This window comes from Schistocerca serialis, chromosome 9 (genome assembly GCF_023864345.2).
Source record: "Schistocerca serialis cubense isolate TAMUIC-IGC-003099 chromosome 9, iqSchSeri2.2, whole genome shotgun sequence".
Taxonomy (NCBI): domain Eukaryota; kingdom Metazoa; phylum Arthropoda; class Insecta; order Orthoptera; family Acrididae; genus Schistocerca; species Schistocerca serialis.
In genome coordinates this window covers 122,312,416-122,331,121 of record NC_064646.1, presented here as the reverse complement: position 1 = coordinate 122,331,121, position 18,706 = coordinate 122,312,416, and the positions used below count along the sequence as shown (strand labels likewise).

General features: G+C 42.9%; 1 protein-coding gene across 1 annotated transcript in view; it reads left to right on the top strand.

The window, feature by feature from the left end:
• LOC126419410 (odorant receptor 43a-like) overlaps positions 1-18,706 on the top strand; it is a 48,268-nt gene that overhangs the window by 12,374 nt on the left and 17,188 nt on the right. The window contains exon 3 of the mRNA XM_050086598.1: positions 8,763-8,864. Within this exon, the coding sequence (XP_049942555.1) occupies positions 8,763-8,864 (102 nt within the window). The remainder of the gene's footprint in view (positions 1-8,762; positions 8,865-18,706) is intronic.

Genomic DNA, 18,706 nt, shown 5'->3' with positions numbered 1-18,706 from the left:
ATTTTGATGCTGCGTTCAGATGCTGCACTACTTGGGTGAAAGGAGGTCAGACAAAATATTATGACGATATCAGATGACTTTTGTCACTTCAGTGTAAATGTGATTGGTCCCTTATCAATATCAATTAGCCGCTATCTAATCAGCAGAGAGAAAGTGGATCACTTATGAAGCACATATACTAACGTAGATGATCGCGAATAATTAAATGTATAATAAAGACATAATGACCATTAAAGGACAATATATTACATAATCCTCTGGGATAGTAATGTAGCCTACAACGGTCAGTTTAAAATTTGATTATACGTTTATTTAGATAAAAGCACACAACTAAATTCGAACGGTGGCCTCACGTCGATTGTTAATATAACACAACATTTATTTTGGGTAGAACAGAATTACTGATTTTTATGGCAAGCAAAGCATTCCCAGTTAGCAGCAAGTGCGGTCTAAATGCTTGGAGCCGAGAAAAAAAGAATCACTAAAACCAGTAGTGAAATTCCACAGTACAACAGCTGCATTCATGTCTTTAAATGGTAAAAGATTTACTGCAGTTGGGAAACATCTCTGATAACATTCTGAGTTCCAAATCATTACATTATGACCACTGGTGGTGTTGCGGGCTCGTGACGCTGTAAGGAAAGAATGTAAGCGGAAGCGAAACGAATCGGAAAGCATTACAGCGAAGGTACGGGTGGCAAATGTGGAAATTCACTGACGTAAGCGATTTTGACATAGGACACACTGTTATGGCCCTGAGACTGGATACGAGAATCTCAGAAACGACGAAGCTGGTCGCCTATTGCCTTTCTACTGTCATGAGCATCAATGAAAAGTGGTTGAAGTATGGTGAAGTAACGAGTAGGCCGTATGGTACTGGACGACCACCACTCATCACAAAATGTAGATATCAGATGATCCACCACTGTCGAGTCCAGGGTAGGCAGAGATCTGTGAGAGGTCTGACAACAGAGTACTGGTGAAGGCACAAGTGTTTCGGAGCGCACCGTTAATAGGACATTGTTGAACATATCGCCTACGTGTTCCTGTGTCGATCTAACGACGTTGTCAGTTATGATTGCTGTAGGTACAGCATCAATGAGGTTTCGACGTGGTTCAATAGAGACGTGTCCGCCTGTCGAGTGAATCACATTTATCGTTGCACCACGTTGATGGTTGAGTCCTTGAACGTCGTCATCCAGCCGAATGGCTGCAGAAAACATGCACCGAGCCATGGATGCAAGCTGGTGAGGGCAGATTTATGCTATGGCATGCATTCAGTTGGGATTCCATAGGATCTTTTTTGGTAATCGAATGACAGCAGTAAACTACGTGAACGTTACTGCGGATCACATTCATCGCTTCATGCTTGAAGTCTGCTCCTGCGGCGATGATATCTTCCAACAGGATCATTGTCCGTTTTTCAGGGTCGGAGTCGTGCGACGGTGGTTTTTGGGGCACTACAGCGAACTCACATTAATTTCTTGGCCAGCCAATGTGCCTGATCTGCTCCCACTGGAACACATATTGGGTACCAGCTGCGTGCCCGAAAACCACTATCCCGTAATTTATGGAAATTGCTTGACCTGTGCATAGGTATTTGGTGCCACATACTTCTAGAATCCTGCGAAGACCTTGTAGAATCCATGCCATGAAAAAAAATATCTGTTGTACTGTGTTTGAAAAATGGAACAACATGCTATTAAACAGGTGGTCATGATGTATTGTTTCATCGCTATATAATCTGTCACGAACTGGTGGATACCGACGTAAGTCCGAAGTAGCACACGTAAGTCCAAGCCGCTGTGTGGTCGCACAATATCGTCAAAATACTTTACCAATCCAACTGTGGCCCTAAAAATGCACCTACAAAAGTCATCTAATCCTCTCTCGCTTGCCTGTTCAAAACATCGGTCACATCATTTCAAGAGCTGCAGCCAAAGCTGGTCAATACAAAATATTTACACGCTTTGGTGTTAAAGTCCTACGTTAGTCAATTGACAATATTACATATATAATGTTATCGATATATCACAGTGTCACCAAACTAATATTTATATTGTTGTTGTTGTTGTTGTTGTGGTCTTCAGTCCTGGGACTGGTTTGGTGCAACTCTCCATGCTATTCTATCCTGTGTAAGCTTCTTCATCTCCCAGTACCTACTGCAGCCTACATCCTTCTGAATCTGCTTAGTGTATTCATCTCTTGGTCTCCCTCTACGATTTTTACCCTCCACGCTGCCCTCCAATACTAAATTGGTGATCCCTCGATGTCTCAGAACATGTCCTACCAACCGATCCCTTCTTCTAGTCAAATTGTGCCACAAGCTCCTTTTCTCTCCAATTCTATTCAATACCTCCTCATTGGTTATGTGATCTACCCATCTAATCTTCAGCATTCTTCTGGTGCACCACATTTCGAAAGCTTCTATTCTCTTCTTGTCTAAACTATTTATCGTCCACGTTTCACTTCCATACATGGCTACACTCCATACAAATACTTTCAGAAACGACTTCCTGACATTTAAATCTATACTCGATGTTAACAAATTTTTCTGCTTCAGAAACGCTTTCCTTGCCATTGCCAGTCTACATTTTATATCCTCTCTACTTCGACCATCGTCAGTTATTTTGCTCCCCAAATAGCAAAACTCCCTTACCACTTCAAGTGTATCATGTCGTAATCTAATTCCCTCAGCATCACCCGACTTAATTCGACTACAGTCCATTATCCTCGTTTTGCTTTTGTTGATGTTCATCTTATATCCTCCTTTCAAGACACTGTCCATTCCGTTCAGCTGCTCTTCCAAGTCCTTTGCTGTCTCTGACAGAATTACAATGTCATCGGCGAACCTAAAAGTTTTTATTTCTTCTCCATGAGTTGTAATACGTACTCCGAACTTCTCTTTTGCTTCCTTTATTGCTTGCTCAATATACAGATTGAATAACAGCGGGGATAGGCTACAACCCTGTCTCACTCCCTTCCCAACCACTGCTTCCCTTTCATGTCCCTCGACTCTTCTAACTGCCATCTGCTTTCTGTACAAATTGTAAATAGCCTTTCGCTCTCTGTATTTCACCCCTGCCACCTTTAGAATCTGAAAGAGAGTATTCCAACAACATTGTCAAAAGCTTTCTCTAAGTCTACAAATGCTAGAAACGTAGGTTTGCCTTTCCTTAATCTTTCTTCTAAGATAAGTCGTAGGGTCAGTATTGCCTCACGGGTTCCAACATTTCTACGGAATCCAAACTGATCTTCCCCGAGGTCGGCTTCTATCACTTTTTCCATTCGTCTGTAAAGAATTCGCGTTAGGATTTTGAAGCTGTGACTTATTAAACTGATAGTTCGGTAATTTTCACATCTGTCAACACCTGCTTTCTTTGGGATTGGAATTATTATACTCTTCTTGAAGTCTGACGGTATTTCGCCTGCCTCATACATCTTCCTCACCAGATGGTAGAGTTTTGTCAGGACTGGCTCTCCCAAGGCTGTCAGTAGTTCTAATGGAATGTTGTCTACTCCGGGGGCCTTGTTTCGACTCAGGTCTTTCAGTGCTCTGTCAAACTCTTTACGCAGTATCATATCTCCCAGTTCATCTTCATCTATATCCTCTTCCATTTCCATAATATTGTCCTCAAGTACATCGCCCTTGTATAGACCCTCTATATACTCCTTCCACCTTTCTGCTTTCCCTTCTTTGCTTAGAACTGGGTTTCCATCAAAGCTCTTGATATTCATGCAAGTGGTTCACCTTTCTCAAAAGGTCTCTTTAATTTTCCTGTAAGCAGTATCTATTTTACCCCTAGTGAGATAAGCCTCTACATCCTTACATTTGTCCTCTAGTTATGCCTGCTTAGCCATTTTGCACTTCCTGTCGATCTAATTTCTGAGGCGTTTGTATTCCTTTTTGCCTGCTTCATTTACTACATTTTTATATTTTCTCCTTTCATCAATTAAATTCAATATTTCTTCTGTTACCCAAGGGTTTCTATTAGCCCTCGTCTTTTTACCTATTTTATCCTCTGCTGCCTTCACTATTTCATCCCTCAATGCTACCCATTCTTTTTCTACTGTATTTCTTTCCCCCATTCCTGTCAATTGTTCCCTTATGCTCTCCCTGAAATTCTGTACATCCTATGGTTTAGTCAGTTTATCCATGTCCCCTCTCCTTAAATTACCACCTTTTTGCATTTTCTTCAGTTTTAATCTACAGTTCATAACGAATAGATTGTGGTCAGAGTCCACATCTGCCCCGGAAATGTCTCACAATTTAAAACCTGGTTCCTAAATCTCTGTCTTACCATTATATTATCTATCTGATACCTTTTAGTATCTCCAGGGTTCTTCCATGTATACAACCTTCTTTCACGATTCTTGAACCAAGTGTTAGCTATGATTAAGTTATGCTCTGTGCAAAATTCTACAAGGCGGCTTCCTCTTTCATTTCTTCCCCCCAATCCATATTCACCTACTATGTTTCCTTCTCTCCCTTTTCCTACTGACGAATTCCAGTCACCCATGACTATTAAATTTTCGTCTCCCTTCGCTACCTGAATAATTTCTTTTATCTCATCGTACATTTCATCAATTTCTTCATCATCTGCAGAGCTAGTTGGCATATAAACTTGTACTACTGTAGTAGGAGTGGGCTTTGTGTCTATCTTGGCCACAATAATGCGTTCACTATGCTGTTTGTAGTAGCTTACCCGCACTCCAATTTTTTTATTCATTATTGAACCTACGCCTGCATTACCCCTATTTGCTTTTGTATTTATAACCCTGTATTCACCTGACCAAAAGTCTTGTTCCTCCTGCCACCGAACTTCACTAATTCCCACTATATCTAACTTTAACCTATCCATTTCCCTTTTTAAATTTTCTAACCTACCTGCCTGATTAAGGGATCTGACATTCCACGCTCCGATCCGTAGAACGGCAGTTTTCTTTCTCCTGATAACGACGTCCTCTTGAGTAGTCCCCTCCCGGAGATCCGAATGGGGGACTATTTTACCTCCGGAATATTTTACCCAAGAGGATGCCATCATCATTTAATCATACAGTAAAGCTGCATGCCCTCGGGAAAAATTACGGCTGTAGTTTCCCCTTGCTTTCAGCCGTTCGCAGTACCAGAACAGCAAGGCCATTTTGGTTAGTGTTACAAGGCCAGATCAGTCAATCATCCAGACTGTTGCCCCTGCAACTACTGAAAAGGCTGCTGCCCCTCTTCAGGAACCACACATTTGTCTGGCCTCCCAAGAGATACCCCTCCATTGTGGTTGCACCTTAGGTACGGCTATCTGTATCGTTGAGGAACGCAAGCCTCCCCACCAACGGCAAGGTTCATGGTTCATGGGGGGAGATTGTATTGAAGGGGTTAATATGATGGGACTCTCATGCTGGTGATAATCAGTTGTGTACATATGGCTGAATCTTGTTTAACGAGCGTTTTGCCACCTTAAGACTCAATAGTTTATAACTACTTGTTTATTTGTTTAACAACAATAGAGACTTGTTAATTCAAGGCTTCAAAATGGCGTATCACATGCATACATTGCGTAATTGTATTATTAATTATCATATTTATAAACGATTTTGGTTTCAAATAGGATGTATTCAGAAAAATAGAGAAATTTGTGCAGTTTTTGTTGGTTTGGATAAAGTTTTCGGCGGAGTAGACTGGAATAAGCTGATGGATATTTCGTAAAGGAAAGGAGTGGATTGGAAGGAAAGGCGATTGGTACAGAATTTATATGTACGATGGAAACCAAGAATAAGGATCGGAAGTGACGGAAGAAAGCAGAATTGGTAGTGACGCTAGGAAAGGTTGTTGCTTCTCCCCTTTATTGTTAAGCTTATACCTGGAAGAGATTACTAAAAAAAGCTTAGATGGAAAAAGAGTAATGTGTGTTGGAGGAAAGTGAATAGAAATTATAAGATTTACTGATCATACTGTATTAGTGGCGGAAAATTAACGAACTCTAAATAAAATGGTAGGAGATATGAATGAAGCTGGCGTGGATGTGGGATGAAAATCACCACAGCCAAAACAAAGCATATGGTCACCGGCAACGGAAAGAGTGTGACAAATATTAAGATAGCAGAAGTAAATATTAACTGAGTTAGAGCATTTGAATACCTTCGAAGTACGATCACTGAAGACCTGAGATAACATCAGGAAGTGAAAACTCGCATTTTTATAGCGAAGGAGGCATTCAGTGGAAAGAGATGATTATTATGTGGCAAACTAGAAAAAAGGTCTGAGGAAAAGACTTTGCAAGTGTTTTGCCTGGAGTGTGGCATAGTGCATGGGGCATAAACGTAGACACAGAGATGAGAGGATGAAAATAACTATAAGAATTGGAGGTAGGTACGGGGAGCAGAGTGGTGAGGATAAGCTGGAGGGAAAGAGCGACTAGTGAAAGAATGTTGGAAATAGTTCATGAGAGGAGAGAACATACCTGTAGGTTATAAGAAAAAGGAAGAAGAACTTGATGAGACATTCGTTGAGATGGGAGCGCTTGCTAACAGACGGTTTGGAAAGTCAAGGTAGTGGGAGGATATTGATAGGACAGAGGACCTACAAGATGACAGATGACATCATAGGAAGCTGAAATGACGCAGGATTGAAGAGGATGACAGAAGACAGGAGAGCATTGTGAGTTACCACGTGAAGACCTGACTATGGGCAGAACGCTGTTCCAGATGTTAACAACTTTGTTAGTAATAATTTCATAAACGTTGTTTATAGTTCTAGCTCACCTCATAGTAGCGAATGTGACACTGCGTTTAGATTTTACGTAGCAATGCTGAATGCAGGTTTGCTGCTTTCAGTGACTATGTCATGTTCCTATTGACAGTCTTTTGGCCAGTTTATTCCCTCAGAGGGCATGCAGCTTGAGTTCCCATACCCTCGGGATTTCCAGATCGCTGTCTCACGGTTACTTACCCCCAGCACCGGACCTATGCCACGACAGTCTGGCCGCTCTTCCCAGCCTCCAGTCTGACTCACCTTGTCCGGTCACACTACGCAACTTGCCAGCCACTGACCGCTCTACCAAACAATTTGCAAATGCATACAATATTTAGCACACTCGCTGTTCGTAATGTAACATCAGATTTCAAACTGTAAGGACAGAGCATTATACTTATATTGGTAGCTAAGTCGGCCAGAGTTTTGGCCCCGAAAGTCAGGGTTCTGAGATCGTTTGAAATGATGTTATTGAGCTGTGTGCGCCTCGCGTTGGTGCCGTTGCTAGGCTGTCATTATGTAGTAGGGGTAGTGGCGTCTCGTTCTCTTCTTCTGTTTACTGACGCCACCACGACTGCTAGCGTTGTCTGTCCACGAGTGGCAGCAGCAGCGTTTTTCGATATCTAGTACCCGTACTATCTTTGGAAGGACGTGAAGTGTTTCCTGGGTCGGGTGTGTCGGTAGTTCGGCTGGGACGGAGAAGCAGAGAGGTCCGGCAGCGCCATGACCTGCTGGGACAGCTGGCGGCACGCAAGCATTGCCAGATCGAGGGGCTGTAGTTGCGAGGGCCACAACCTCGTTGTCCACCGGACCCAGGACGTTGAGTTAAGTGAACATTAATCCAGTAGTGAAACCTCAACTATTTTGTGATCACGCCATCTGTTCGTGCGTTGCTCTTCGCTGGGTCGCCGTGGACGACAGCAACAAGTGGAGGGTGTCGAGTTGGCGGAATCTGTTAGCCATCTTCTGCTGCCTGTTATCAGTTTTTTGAATTTTGTGTTATTATTAGTGAAGTGCAACCAGCGGAATATTACTGCCTAGTGGCCACTAACACCCCAGTTACCTGTCCTGGATGTTAGCATATTTTTGCTGCATTGTACTTTTCCTCGTCTTGCCGATGCCGTCCGGCATGATGTGTAGTTCGACAGCCTCCTTGATTACGATGTGGATTGTGGTTTCTTTTGCCTACCTTGGTTGTAGTGGCTCCTGCTGCCTTTCGATGTTTTAAACACCCGATTCTGAACACGTAGTGCTGTCTGTCACTTCGTCCTCGCTGGAATTATTCTGTTGTTGTACTGGTCATCACACGTAAGGTGGATTTCGTAAGCGCATTGATCGGCGTTTAAACTGTCCCTAGTTTGAGTTGCCATCGTGTTAGCTGAGCATAACTCCTGGCTGCCTGTCTCACCGCTTACACAGTTGTAGGGACTTTTCTCAGGTCGATCCTTGGAGCAGTGTCTGTGGATCACTCCTTTCTTTATTTGGTCTGATTCTGTCAACTGTCTAAAAAATTCTTTTGTTTAAATTATTCCTATTGTTTGTGGCCTTCCGACGACAAATAATCTGAATTCTTCTTAATAAGGCCTTCAGCCGTCAGTGTAGCTTGTGGTACCGTCAATTTTTTTAAATAATTCTTTTGAAATTTATTTTTGTGTTTTCAACGTGTAGGTTCTTCCTCACTTGTAATTCAGGCCGTTAGCCGCTATTTGCTTGTGGCCTTCAGCCGACAAATAATTTTGAATTCTTTCTTAATAAGGCCTTCAGCCGTCGGTGTAGCTTGTACTACAGCCATTTTTTTTAAATGATTGTTTTAAAAAAATTATTTTCTTAAATAAAGTGTATGTGTTTGCTGTGCAACCAACGGTAACTGATTAGGCCCCGTTCGCACTTTTCCTGCTTTCCCTATGTCCCACGTTTCAGTTATAGTTCGTGTTGTGTCCTGTCTTTTCTTACAACTATCATGATGCTCATTGCCACCTGCACATTCACTCTCCCTACTCTCGTCGTTTTGCAGAGTGCAGACAGCAACGCTGCCTTCAGATGTGTGGCATTCCTGCCAACACCGGGAGCTCAGGTTTTCTTGTACTGTTGGGGAGCTCACGATCTCATGGAGCAGGTAAGTGAACGATCAAGGAGTCGCATAATAAAAAAATGATACTCTCCTCTATTAATATTAGATAACTGTTTAGTCCTGATCATAACATTTTCAAACGTAAGTGGATCTAACTTCTGACTCTGGTAAAGCATGATTATGTGAAACCGTTTGCTGACAGAGTATGGTGGAATGTATAACGCTAACGATTATATTCGCGTGAGCATCCTCACGATAATTTTACTCATATTAAAGTAATTAAAGCTGACCGTCAACATGTGCTGATGTAAATGTTCAAAAAATGGCCCTGAGTGCTATGGGACCTAACTTCTGAGGTCATCAGTCCCCTAGAACTTCGAACTACTTAAACCTAATTAACCTAAGGACATCACACACACGCATGCTCGAGGCAGGATTCGAACCTGCGACCGTAGCGGTCGAGCGGTTCCAGACTGTAGCGCCTAGAACCGCTCGGCCATTCCGGCCGGCTGATGTAAAGGAATCGGAGTAAGTTTTGTTAACAGAACAATTCTGTTTTGATAGGGAGCCGCAATTAATTCAACAGTGATCTAATCAATATAAATAAAAAGGCAAAGTAGCGTGGTACTCATGAAAATGAAACGGATCATCACAGATTAAAAGAAAGACCATCGGCAGCCTAATTAGACAAAGTGATCAAGAGTAAATTGTTAATCAAGAAAATTAACTGTTCCATGTGACTTTACCTGGGACACAATGTGTTTACTACATTGTGCGAGAAACAATAGCACATTCTAGAAAGTTTTCGTAAGACAATATCCATGAGCAACACAAGTAAAAGCTTTAAATCTTTTCGCCACAAACTGACTCCCACTAATGAACACTATCTGTTTTTAACTAATAAAGGTAATTTTCACTACACAGTACCATTTAATAAAGGAGAAGCACAGGTAACTTGAACATGAGGTTGCTTCAGCCCCTTACTATAGAAATATAGTAAAATAGAAGTGATTGTTAAACTGTTATGCTAAGTGATATGATTACTAAATGCTTTCATTTGGCTCCCATGCTTCATTGCGTTATGTAGAGTGTAAGTAAAACGTGGGAGCCCTAAATCTCTTATGGTTTTCCTACGTTGTAGCCAGCTATATTCATAACAACACAAATTTGTTTAAAGACATTACTACACTTCATCAATAATTTCATGGGTGTAATTATAGAACTACTGGTTTAACATGAGGTGTGGGACCCAGATATAGTTCTATCTACTAATTGGGTACAGAACTCCTACTTCAAAGCAACTACAATAAAGACACATACATAAATGGAAACGCAAGGATAAAAGAACTATTACAAACCTGCAAAATGTGGAATAAATGAGTAGGGAATTCAACGCTAATGGTCATAAAATACTTCCTATAACCACAAATATAAGCTTTTCTGTTACTTTAATACTGATTGACAGGAATGAAAATTAAAGAAATAACTAGGCTTTTTGCTTCACTAGTTCTTTTGGGATACTATAACTATTCTCTTTTATCGGGCATTTGAAGCATTTCGTACCGAATACTAACGAAACACCCGAGAACTTTCTAGCCCCACAAAAGTTAATAAAACATTTCAACACCGTAATGATTCTATAGTTCATTAGTAATTTGATACTCGGATTTATTGCATCACTCGGAATACTGTCCAGCGAAGCGATTGCGAACGAATCAACGTTCTCGATACAAAGTTCGAATTATATCAGTTATTATTTACATTTTAAGTTACTTACGGGCCCATGCAAATAAATACAACACAAAGTTTTAGTTGCAGTAAATGTGATGGCGGTGGTGTTCTTCTGTGGCATATCTATCTAGTCGTCATCTACAGGGCGTTTCAAAAAGAAAGAGCAGATTTCAAACATTTATTTCTCAAAAACTACAAATGATAGAAACACAATTCCAACGGTCCTTCACTCAATATGAGTACCAAATGTTACACACCAAATATCAAAACTGTACCTCAATATGAGCACCATTTGTTACACGACAAATATCAAACCGGTATCTCATTTCTTGCCACACACGACGCAACTGGTCTTTAGTTACCGAATTCACGGCCGCAACAATTCGATGTCGTACCTCTTGAAGAGTAGCGGGCATAGGTGGGACATAAACACAGTCCTTTATGTACCCCCACAAATAAAAATCGCAGGGAGTAAGGTCTGGTGACCTGGGAGGCCACAGACGATGACATTGATCTTGTGCTCCTGCTCTTCCAATCCACCGTCCTGGAATGGTGTTATTTAGGTACCGTCGTACAGGTTCAGAGAAGTGTGGTGGGGCGCCATCTTGCATGAGGATGAAGTGATTTGAATCTTCCTGAAGTTGAGGAAATAGCCAGTTTTCTAACATGTCCAGGTAAATGGTTCCTGTGATAGTTTTCTCCATGAAAAAGAAAGGTCCATAAACTTTGTTTACCGAAATTGCACAAAAGACGTTAACCTTTGGTGAGTCTCTTTCATGTTGAATAACGTCCCTCGGAGTTTCACTCGCCCAAATTCGTACGTTATGCCGATTAACTTTACCAGAAATGTGAAACGTTGATTCATCTGAAAAAATTAATCGTTCGGCAAAATTGTCCTCTTCCATGTCCTGTAGAATTGCAGTTGAAAATTCGAACCTTTTGTTGTGGTCGTCAGGACGCAATGCTTGCAATAACTGCAGTTTGTACGGCTTCATGTGCAGACGGTTACTCAGAACGCGCCATACCGTTGTTTTAGACATGTTTAGTTCGTGACTTGCCCGTGCCGTGGATTTTCTAGGGCTCCTTTCGTAAGCTGCACGGACACGCTCGACATTTTCATCCGATGTGCGTGGACGACCCGTGCTTTTTCGCTTGCAGATGCAACCATCTTCTACGAATCTGTGATGCCACTCATAAATTTGCTTATGACGAGGCGGCTGTTTGTTGAATTGACGGCGGAATGCACGTTGCACACCAACAATGGACTCTAACTTTGCAAATTGCAGCACACAAAATGATCGTTCCTGTGGTGTCGTCGCCATTTTCCTACAAACAAACGCCAGCGCCACTGCGGATTTGCATGGAACTTCTGCGCGGACCATTGAAAAACTTTGAACCTTTCTCTGACAAGAAACGTTTGAATTGTGTTTCTATCATTTGTAGTTTTTGAGAAATAAATGTTTGAAATCTGCTCTTTCTTTTTGAAACGCCCTGTATTATCGTGATCCTTTATTTATAATTGCTCAATAAATTACCCTTTTGGCACAGAAATTTTACGTTTCAGAGCAAAACAATAAATGACACGACCTGGTAACCAACGTACACCTTCTCTGAAGCACCAAAGAAACTGGTATAGGCATGCGTATTCAAATACAGACTTCTGTATCCGGACAGAATACGGCGCTGCGGTCGGCAACGCCTATATAAGACATCAATGTCCAGCCCAGTTGTTCGATCGGTTACTCCCTCTACAATGCCAGGTTATCAAGATTTAAGTGAGTTTGAAAGAGATGCTATAGTCGCTGCACGAGCGATGGGAAATAGAATCTCCGAGGTAGCGATGGATTTTCCCGTACGACCATTTCACCAGTGTACCGTGAACATCGAGAACCCAGTAAAACATGAAATCTCCGACATCGCTGCGGCCGGAAAAAAGATCTTGCAAGAACGGGACCAAGACGACTGAAGTGGACCGTTCATTTTGACAGATGTGCAACCCGTCCGCAAAGTGCTGCAGATTTCAGTGAGGGGCAATCAACAAGTGTCAGTGTGCGAACCATTCAACCAAACATCATCGATATGGACTTTCGGAGCCGAAGGCCGACAAGTGTACCCTTCATGGCTGCACGACACAAAGCCTTATGCGTCGCCTGGGCCCGTCAACATGTTCATGACTGGAAACATGTTGCCTGGTCGGACGAGTAACGTTTCAAATTCTATCGAGCGGATGAACGCGTACGGGCACGGAGACAACCTCATGAATCTTTGGACCCTGCTACATCTACATCTACATTTATACTCCGCAAGCCACCCAACGGTGTGTGGCGGAGGGCACTTTACGTGCCACTGTCATTACCTCCCTTTCCTGTTCGAGTCGCGTATGGTTCGCGGGAAGAACGACTGTCTGAAAGCCTCCGTGCGCGCTCTAATCTCTCTAATTTTACATTCGTGATCTCCTCGGGAGGTATAAGTAGGGGGAAGCAATATATTCGATACCTCATCCAGAAACGCACCCTCTGGAAACCTGGCGAGCAAGCTACACCGCGATACAGAGCGCCTCTTTTGCAGAGTCTGCCACTTGAGTTTATTAAACATCTCCGTAACGCTATCACGGTTACCAAGTAACCCTGTGACGAAACGCGCCGCTCTTCTTTGGATCTTCTCTATCTCCTCCGTCAGACCTATCTGGTACCGATCCCACACTGATGAGCAATACTCAAGTATAGGTCGAACGAGTGTTTTGTAAGCCACCTCCTTTGTTGATGGACTACATTTTCTAAGGACTCTCCCAATGAATCTCAACCTGGTACCCGCCTTACCAACAATTAATTTTATATGATCATTCCACTTCAAATCGTTCCGCACGCATACTCCCAGATATTTTACAGAAGTAACTGCTACCAGTGTTTGTTCCGCTATCATATAATCATACAGGAAAGGATCCTTCTTTCTATGTATTCGCATTACATTACATTTGTCTATGTTAAGGGTCAATTGCCACTCCCTGCACCAAGTGCCTATCTGCTGCAGATCTTCCTGCATTTCGCTACAATTTTCTAATGCTGCAACTTCTCTGTATACTACAGCATCATCCGCGAAAAGCCGCATGGAACTTCCGACACTATCTACTAGGTCATTTATATATATTGTGAGAAGCAATGGTCCCATAACACTCCCCTGTGGCACGCCAGAGGTTACTTTAACGTCTGTAGACGTGTCTCCATTGAGAACAACATGCTGTGTTCTGTTTGCTAAAAACTCTTCAATCCAGCCACACAGCTGGTCTGATATTCCGTAGGCTCTTACTTTGTTTATCAGGCGACAGTGCGGAACTGTATCGAACGCCTTCCGGAAGTCAAGAAAAATAGCATCTACCTGGGAGTCTGTATCTAATATTTTCTAGGTCTCATGAACAAATAAAGCGAGTTGGGTTTCACACGATCGCTGTTTCCGGAATCCATGTTGATTCCTACATAGTAGATTTTGGGTTTCCAAAAACGACATGATACTCGAGCAAGAAACATGTTCTAAAATTCTACAACAGATCGACGTCAGAGATATAGGTCTATAGTTTTGCGCATCTGCTCGACGACCCTTCTTGAAGACTGGGACTATCTGTGCTCTTTTCCAATCATTTGGAACAGTCCGTTCCTCTAGAGACTTGCGGTACACGGCTGTTAGAAGGGGGGCAAGTTCTTTCGCGTACTCTGTGTAGAATCGAATTGGTATCCCGTCAGGTCCAGTGGACTTTCCTCTGTTGAGTGATTCCAGTTGCTTTTCTATTCCTTGGACACTTATTTCGATGTCAGCCATTTTTTCGTTTGTGCGAGGATTTAGAGAAGGAACTGCAGTGCGGTCTTCCTCTGTGAAACAGCTTTGGATAAAGGTGTTTAGTATTTCAGCTTTACGCGTGTCATCCTCTGTTTCAATGCCATCATCATCCCGTAGTGTCTGGATATGCTGTTTCGAGCCACTTACTGATTTAATGTAAGACCAGAACTTCCTAGGATTTTCTGTCAAGTCGGTACATAGAATTTTACTTTCAAATTCACTGAACGCTTCACGCATAGCCCTCCTTACGCTAACTTTGACATCGTTTAGCTTCTGTTTGTCTGAGAGGTTTTGGCTGCGTTTAAACTTGGTGTGGAGCTCTCTTTGCTTTCGCAGTAGTTTCCTAACTTTGTTGTTGTACCACGGTGGGTTTTTACCGTCCCTCACAGTTTTACTCGGCACGTACCTGTCTAAAACGCATTTTACGATTGCCTTGAACTTTTTCCATAAACACTCAACATTGTCAGTGTTGGAACAGAAATTTTCGTTTTGATCTGTTAGGTAGTCTGAAATCTGCCTTCTATTACTCTTGCTAAACAGATAAACCTTCCTCCCTATTTTTATATTCCTATTAACTTCCATATTCAGGGATGCTGCAACGGCCTTATGATCACTGATTCCCTGTTCTGTACATACAGAGTCGAAAAGTTCGGGTCTGTTTGTTATCAGTAGGTCCAAGATGTTATCTCCACGAGTCGGTTCTCTGTTTAATTGCTTGAGGTAATTTTCGGATAGTGCACTCAGTATAATGTCACTCGATGCTCTGTCCCTACCACCCGTCCTAAACATTTGAGTGTCCCAGTCTATATCTGGTAAATTGAAATCTCCAACTAAGACTATAACATGCTGAGAAAATTTATGTGAAATGTATTCCAAATTTTCTCTCAGTTGTTCTGCCACTAATGGTGCTGAGTCGGGAGGTCGGTAAAAGGAGCCAATTATTAACCTAGTTCGGTTGTTGAGTGTAACCTCCACCCATAATAATTCACTACAGGATAAACTACTACTAACAGCGACGAACACTCCACCACCGGTTTCATGCAATCTATCCTTTCTAAACACCGTCTGTACCTTTGTAAAAATTTCGGCAGAATTTATCTCAATGGCTATTGAGAAGAAAGACCGTGCACTACTGGTAAAGTTACTTTATCAGAATGGCATCAACAGCAGCGCTGCATGGCGGGAGTATTGCCAAAAGATACGGCTGCGAAGAGGCCCCATGTTAATAAATTTGCTTAAGAATAGGTCAAGAAATCTGAAGAAACCGGTGAATCAGGCGGTGGAGCAGGGAGACGTAGGACCCCGACTCCCATGGCAGTTATTGATGAAGTTGCTGTAGCTATAGTCAAACATGCAGGACATGCCTCTCACTCTGCAGCCACTGTTTGACCTACTCTATGTGATCAAAAGTATCCGGACTCCGGGCTGAAAATGACTTACAAGTTCGTGGCGCTCTCCATGGGTAATGCTGCCTTGATGACAGCTTCCTCTCTCGTAGGCATACGTTCAATTAGGTGCTGGAATGTTTCTTGGGAAACACATTCTTCACGGGGTGTTGCACTTACAAGGGAACCTCCCCATCGCACACCCCTCAGATTTAGTTATAAGTTGGCACAGTGGATAGGCCTTGAAAAACTGAACGCAGATCAATTGAGAAAACAGGAAGAAGTTGTGTGGAACTGTGAAAAAATAAGCAAAATATACAAACTGAGTAGTTCATGGGAAGGTAGGCAATATCAAGGACATTGAGAACGCAGGGGCGTCGTGGTCGCGAGGTAACGTGAGCAGCTGCGGAACGAAAAGTCCTTGGTTCAAATCTTCCATCGAGTAAAAAGTTTAAATTTTTATTTTCAGTTTATGTGACAAACTCTTGTTTTCATCACTTTTTTGGGAGTGATTATCACATCCACAAGAAAACCTAAATCGGGCAAGGTAGAAGAATCTTTTTACCCACTCGCCAAGTGTACAAGTTAGGTGGGTCGACAACATATTCCTGTCATGTGACGCACATGCCGTCACCAGTGTCGTATAGAATATATCAGATGTGTTTTCCTGTGGAGGAATCGGTTGACGTATGACCTTGCGATCAGTTTTCGGTTCCCATTGGAGAGGCACGTCCTTTCGTCTACTAATCGCACGGTTTTGCGATGCGGTCGCAAAACACAGACACTAAACTTATTACAGTGAACAGAGACGTCAATGAACGAACGGACAGATAATAACTACGCAAAAAGAAAGAAAGTAAAATTTTCACTTGAGGGAAGACTTGAACCAAGGTCCTCTCGTTTCGTAGCAGCTCACGCTACCACGTGACCACGCTGCTCCTGTGTTCAGATTATCCATTATGTTTATCCATTATGTTGCCTATGTCGCCTATGGACTACTCAGTTTCTATATTTTGCTAATTTTTTCATAGTTCTACACAACTTCTTGCTGTTTTCTCAATTGATTTGTGTTCAGTTTATCAAGGCCTATCCACTGTGCCAACTTATAACTAAATCTGTGGGGGGGGGGGGGGGCGATGGGGAGGTTCCATTGTTAGGAGAGGTATCGATGACGGTCGGTGAGGCCTGGCACGAAGTCGGCTTTCCAGAACACCCCAAAGGTGTTCTGTAGGATTCAGGTCAGGTTTCTGTGCAGGCCAGTCCATTGCAGGGATGTTATTGTCGTGTAAACACTCCGCCACAGGCCGTGAACTATGAACCGGTGCTCGATCCCGTTGAAAGATGCAGTAGCCATCCCCGAATTGTTCTTCAACAGTGGGAAGCTAAAACATCAGTGTAGCCCTGTGCTGTGATAGGTTCACGTGAAACAGCAAGGGGTGCAAGCCCCATCCATGAAAAACACGACCACGCCTTAACACCAGCCCCTCCGAATTTTACTGTTGGCAATACACACGCTGGCAGGTGACGTACACCGGGCATTCGCCATACCAGCACCCTGCCATCGGATCGCCACATTGTGTACCATGACTCATCACTCCACACAAAGTTTTTCCACTGTTCAATCGTCCAATGTTTACGATTCTTGCACCAAGCTACGCGTCGTTTGGCATTTACTGGCGTGATGTGTGGCTTATGAGCAGACGCTCGACCACGAAATCCAAGTTTCCTCGCCTCCTGCATAACTATCATAGTACTTGCGGTGTATATTGATGCAGCTTGGAATTCCTGTGGAGGGTCTGGATAGATGTCTGCCTATTACACATTACGACCCTCTTCAACTGTCGGAAGTCTGTCAGTCAACAGACGACGTCGACCTGTACGCTTTTGTGCTTTACGTGTCCCTTCATGTTTCCACTTCATTATCACGTCGGAAACAGTGGACCTAAGGATGTTTAGGAGTGTGGGAATCTCTCGTACAAACGTATGAAACAAGTGACACTCAATTCAAATGGTTCAAATGGCTCTGAGCACAATGGGACTTAACATCTGAGGTCATCAGTCCCCTAGAACTTAGAACTACTTAAACGTAACTAACCTAATGACATCACACACGTCCATGCCCGAGGTAGTGTTCGAACCTGCGACCGTAGCACTCGCGCGGTTCCGAACTGAAGCGCCTAGAACCGCTCGGTCACCGCAGCCGGCCCAACACTCAATTACCTGACCACGCTCGAAGTCCGTGACTTCTGCGGAGCGCCCCATTCAGCTCTCTCACGATGTCTAATGACTACTGAGGTCGCTGATATCGAGTACCTGGCGGTAGGTGGCACCACAGTGCACATAACATGAAAAACGTATGCTTTTGGGGGTGTCCGGACACTTTTGATCACATAGTGTATGTATCACGATAATTCTGTTCCCTGACCAACAATTCAAAACATTTTTCTGTCAATTTTAAACTGGTATCACTACAAGATTCTAAATGTGCATCAAATGAAATCCCAAGATTGGCTGCGGCACTGTGATTTTGTCCTTCGTTTTTTTTTTCTTTTTTTTTCCACGGATGGAAATGGGTGACGTGAGGCTGGGGAATATTTTTGAACAGACAAGGCACATTTTCCTCTACATGGTGCCTGAATCCACATAACAGTCGCATATGGAGACCTACTCCGCCACATGTTGTACACGAAAATTCACTGCACTCAGCTTATGAGACTCTTTCCCTCTTGGTACATTTTTCTTGAAGGCATGACACCTCGCAGGCGCGTTAGGACTATAGTGACATCTATACGCTATAACGACCTTCTCTGAACTCCTGTGCAAAAACACAGCTGTGTCCACACACCTATTTTCATGCGAGGTAGGCAACACCACATGTCTCTTTCGAGGTGGAAAACCTACATTGAGGAAACTTCGATATCGAAAAAATCGTCAATATAC